The sequence below is a fragment of the Triticum urartu genome, chromosome 6A (genome assembly GCF_056163025.1).
Source record: "Triticum urartu cultivar PI428250 chromosome 6A, HENAU_Tu73, whole genome shotgun sequence".
In the NCBI taxonomy this organism is placed as follows: Eukaryota; Viridiplantae; Streptophyta; class Magnoliopsida; order Poales; family Poaceae; genus Triticum; species Triticum urartu.
Genome location: NC_141878.1, coordinates 465,767,423 through 465,772,584, shown reverse-complemented (window position 1 = coordinate 465,772,584; position 5,162 = coordinate 465,767,423). Strand labels below are relative to the sequence as shown.

General features: G+C 42.8%; 1 protein-coding gene across 1 annotated transcript; it reads right to left on the bottom strand.

Annotated features, from left to right (window-relative positions):
- Positions 1–259: 259 nt before the first annotated feature.
- On the bottom strand, positions 260–4,531 carry LOC125514097 (E3 ubiquitin-protein ligase ATL59). Its single transcript, XM_048679353.2, has 3 exons — positions 4,003–4,531; positions 1,847–1,944; positions 260–957 (listed from the first exon to the last, which is right to left on the bottom strand). Exons 1-3 carry the CDS (start codon positions 4,210–4,212, stop codon positions 639–641), a joined length of 627 nt encoding a protein of 208 aa, XP_048535310.1. The 5' UTR covers positions 4,213–4,531; the 3' UTR covers positions 260–638.
- Positions 4,532–5,162: the final 631 nt, after the last annotated feature.

Genomic DNA, 5,162 nt, shown 5'->3' with positions numbered 1-5,162 from the left:
TGCCACACCTTACAGGAATGTGATTTCATGACGAATTTTTATAAGCAGTTAGAACTTTTGTCAATGTTTCTCCTGAAAAAGACATTGATTTTTTTTATTTTACTGTTCACCGACCTTATTTGAGCTCGAGAGTAGAAAGGTACTTTCGCGCGTTGTTTCTCTGTTTTTGACTAGATTGTCATCATTTCGGCAAGGACGGAGATAATGCGAGGACGCCAAACGTAGTACCAAAGGCTGAAGAGCAATCCAAGCTCGAAAGTAGGGAAAACAGTGTGCATTTCAGAAGCGCTGGCGATTTGTCTGACGAGCAGAGAAGCCACACAAATATTTTCGCAGCTCCTCATCTGATCTGTACAACTATTTCCTTTGGGAATATACAACAAATGCTCATCAAAACGAACATACAAAGAGCCACGAAGTAGCGAAATGGGGAAATCCCTAATCTACAACCCGTGACATAGAAAGCATGCCTAAAGGCCGGGCCTACAAACAAATTGCCTCCAATTCTACGCCCAAAGTGTGGTGAATTGTGATGGAAGAAGGATGCACAGGATTTCTGCAAATGGCAGACGTCCTCCATGCACCGCCAAGGAACAACATAGCCTGACCAACGTGTCTTGATTTTGTCTCAGTGCATTTCATGTTATGACCACTTCTAGTGATTCTTGCGAGGCCGGTCTGTTACCTCTACCCCCGGTACGATCACGATGCATAGGAAGTATCCAATGCGGTGAACGACTGGCAGAGCTCTCAGGGTGGCCAAATAATTGAGGGAGGCTACGGGCAGGGGAAGCACTGGCTTTTCCACCCGGTAAGTCCAACGAGATTCGGCATATTGGGCAGGTCGTTTGCTTCTCTAACCATATATCTATACAGGAAAGATGAAAATTATGTCGGCATGTGGGCATTATACGCAGGATCTCTTTCTCGCCGTATTCACCCAAACATATGGAGCACCTGCAGAAGAAAGAAAAATAAAGAAATCTGTTACTTGTTTGATTCGGAAGTCGGATAATAGTATGTGAGCGTTATACACCCATATCGCAGCATACATAAAGAACCATCATCAAGCGGGAACAGAATCCCAATTATCACTTGAATATATTACTGTTTAGTTGCAAATGATATGGACAAGAAATGAAGAAAAACATATGTCATTTTCTATTATTCTTTTCACCAAAAAAAATCTTGAACTGAACTTTAAAGAATTAAGAATATGACAATAAAGAATGCTACTTATGCCTATCTAGTACATAATTCAAGCCAAGTACACATATATGTAAATAATCATGATAATATACTTACCGATCTGAGGATGGTATAATTTAATCCATTTAAGAGTTTCATTACTAAGATGTCACAAAGGGTCATGTTGGATTAATATCGGTGGACTCATGTTCAGGCTTTTCTCATTTCCTTTCCGCAGTTGAAAACAACGAAAAGAAGAACAAGGAACAGCTCTTGTAATTCTTATCTCAGAAACATAATAGTACTAGTCCATATTACGCTTAACAGCTTATAATTGTCAACTAAAATAGCTAGCCCAGAGAGGTGCATTTTTATTCAGCTGTAGCATTTCAGTTTCTAACTGAAGCCCCTTGACCAGCTGTCTAGACTACATGCTTCACAACTCATAACTCACCTAATATCAAATATTAGTAATATTTGAAGGTTCGAGCATTGGATCATCACAAATTAACAATGTTTTCCAGCTGTATGGCGCATCTATTACACATTGTGTTTCTCTGCACGCTAACTGACACCAAATGTTTTGAGGGAACAAAAAAGATAAACAGAAGCAGAAAAAATTGCAACAAGTTAACTCTAGAACATATGGTGTACTTACTGGGCATCATCTTTTGAATGGAAGGCTTCAGAGCTATACGTCATTGCTGGAATTGCAGCAACAACGAAAGGTTCCAATCCACTGCAGGTGTTCTGAATCTGTTGAACAAAGGAAAATGAAGTGTGTCAAGTTCAAAACTATCAGATAACTGTCAGTATACTGACTCATACGATTACAAAGCCCAAACATAATTTCCATGATTAGTATAGAATATTTAACTGAAAGCCCTCTAAGGAACATGAGGATCATCTTACTCTCTAAGAGTGCCTGCATGATTAGAACTTAAATGGTTTTAGTCTGCCAAAGAATGGTATGCTTGACTGATTACATAAGTTACGAATCAACTAGAATAAATTCCTCAATTATATATAAGTGCAGAGGATATGTTATTATCAGTTTTCTCTAATTATCAGGCATCGAACTATGGACGAAAATGTGGGAAGGGGCATAATGTGCTCCATGCATACCATTGCGAGGAATTTTGGCAACGCAAATTAAACTCACCATAACTTCTACTGAGGAGAAATTAGAGCACCATAGCAAAATAGATATAATGTTTTGAGTTTTCATGATAGACGTATAAAAAACGTTGTGCATCAATAGGTTCTTGAAAGGCAAATATTTGCATTTGTGTACAGTCATTTCAACTGAAAAGTTAGCCTGAGTGCATGACTGTAAAGGTTGATATTCCAAAGGACACCGTGCTGGCAAGAATCCGATTCTAACTTCTCTCAAGCAATTCAGAATACACTTTATATACAACACATTCAAAGTAGAGAAGTTCAATCACCTGTCGACCAACCTATCTAGACGTACATAAGAAAGTGATGTCTGAAACCAATCAGACATAAAAGCAAACCATTTAAGACATTTCAATATTGAGGCGGTGACATTGTCCATAGTTCAGATTAACATTGCAAATGACCATTCCATAGAAATGGTAGTAAATAATTTTGTAGTTCGTAGTTTAGATCTTTCCCTCTTTTTGGCAAGACCGTAGTTTGATCACTTTGTAATAAGTGATGTAATAATTATGGCTGTATGCATCATATAATGCAAAGGCCAGGGGTAATAAAAGGTAAAAGCTTCCATTATATAAATAATAATAATAATTTTGTAATACTATTGGACTGATAATGACTGCATAAATTTTGAAAAATAAATCAATGTAATTTTCTTCAAAAATTTCCGGAGTTAATGTGCTTAGTCAAGTTAGTGAGCTTGCAACTTCATGTAAAGAGTTGGTAAAGAACAAGGAAACATAAACAGTGTGAGAATTAAAGGGAATTAAGGATAACAAATGCCAGATAGCAATGTAGCTCGAAGAAATGTAGCACGGAAGATAGAAGCAGACCTCTCATACTAAGGTCTTTAATCAATGGAACTATTAGTACTGTTAATTGAGAAATTGGCCCCCCAAATAACATCCGCAACCTGGTTTAGCAATGCCATTTTTTTCTTTCCTTTTGAGCCTACCCCAACTTGTTTGAGACTAAAGGCTTTGTTGTTGTTGTTGTCTTTTTTTTAGCCTAGTTGTTGCGTGTTGGTCTTTGAGGTGCATTGTAATATTTTTAAAAAGAAAATGCATGATCATTTTATAATTTCTTATAAAAGCCCCTTATGTTAATCATGCAAAAATAAGTAGCATGCACATGCAACACTGATGTTGTGAGCGAGCAATACATCTGTACAACTTCAATTACATGAATTAAACTTCATTTTTTATCAGTTAGACGAATTAAAGGAAGGAACCATTCATCATGTATTCATTTGAGGTACTTGAGCACTTTCACTGATCAGTCGACTATCTCACATACTGGTTCATATAAAATATTCTGCACAATTGAACTTGTCGTGTAGGCTAAAACATAAAAAGAAATGCGGCCAACGGGAGGCTCCAGGAAGCAAGCATCTCCGGAACCTCTGTTAAAGCCAGATTATTTTCTTCTAGCTCTAATGAATCAACACACATCAAAGTTTTTGCGTGTTGTACGCCAATACCAACCAACGGTCTCGATCGCAAATTTGGTAGGCTGGCAGCAACACATGCGCACGCCGATCTCCATCGGATGCGGTTCCACTCCGACATCAATCGGCTGCACATGACAGGATGCTAATAGAGTACGCTACCAGTTGCGGAAACGACAGAGGCTCACCGTGCGATCGAGATCCGCGGTGCGGAACTCGATGTCGAAGTCGAAGGGCGCGGGGCCCGGAGCCATGGCCCGGGCGGCGGCGACGTCGGCCTCGGCGTCGGCCCGCACGGCGCGTCCGCAGATGAGGCGTGCGCAGACGAAGACGATGAAGGTGGCGCTCATCCCGAAGCCGATCACCGTGGTCACCAGATTCAGCCCGGACCCCAGCATCTCGCCGCCCCGCCGCCAAGGCCACCAGAGTCGGCACGTGGGAGGTGAAGGAGCGTTATCACGGCTGCCCGAGCAGGCTGCGGCGTATAAGAGCGGCGCGGGTGGGCTCGAGCTGCGTGTCCATCGGCGCGGGGTTTGGGATTTGGGATTTGCGTGGACCGCTGGCAAGGAATGATGCGCCGAGAGCGGAGCGGGCGGGTGGAAAACGGAATCCGGGAGTTGGTGGGAGAGAGAGTCCCGGGAATGGGGAGTATCTTCGTGTGACTTGTGTGGGTGGGGGTGCCTGCCTTGCGGCCTAGCTTAGCTGCTGCCGGCCGCCGCTGGCCCGCCGGTCACTCGCTGGAGATGTCTCGTGAAGCGGGGCCAGTGCTACTACGGCAGTGGGGTCGACTGTCTATGAATAGGGGCGTGCGCGGCCCACCGAGACAGCTGGAGAATAGTCCACGATTACGTAGCGGTAGTCGCTACGCTGACTCAGAGATTCAAGAAACGGAAGACATCTTCGGTTCTGTTTGAATACTTTAACTCAGTTACAACCAAAAAGGTGTTTGAATGGTAGGATTAGATGGAGCGCGGATACGCGAGGCATCTTTACAGACAGTGCGAGAGGGTGGGAGGAAGAGGACGAGAAGCTTCAAAGAAGTGGGGAAGGATCTTCTGCGGGCAGAGCGAGAGAAAAAGGTGGGTTAGATGAAGCACGGATACGGCGAAGCGCCTTCACAGACAGTGCGATAGGGTGGGAGAGAGAGGATGGGAAGCTTCGAGAAAGTGGGGAGAGATCTGCTGCGGGAAGAGCGAGAGAAAAATGGGTGCTATAAAGAAATTCCTACGATGAATAGTTACTTTTTTCGAGAGTATGCCAATGACGTAACTTAGCTATAGAAGGCAGAAAAAAATGTATAAGGAATTACAGAAAGCCCGATCACCCCACGTCGGTGCTCCATGCTCAC

What these genes read in the sequence shown, in the direction of transcription:
- LOC125514097 (XM_048679353.2), bottom strand. Translation starts at nt 4,212, where the DNA reads ATGCTGGGGTCCGGGCTGAATCTGGTGACCACGGTGATCGGCTTCGGG. An exon ending in CCGCGGATCTCGATCGCACG is followed by an intron (nt 1,945 to 4,002) that starts GTGAGCCTCTGT and finishes TTTGTTCAACAG; the next exon opens with ATTCAGAACACCTGCAGTGG. An exon ending in CATTCAAAAGATGATGCCCA is followed by an intron (nt 958 to 1,846) that starts GTAAGTACACCA and finishes TTTCTTCTGCAG; the next exon opens with GTGCTCCATATGTTTGGGTG.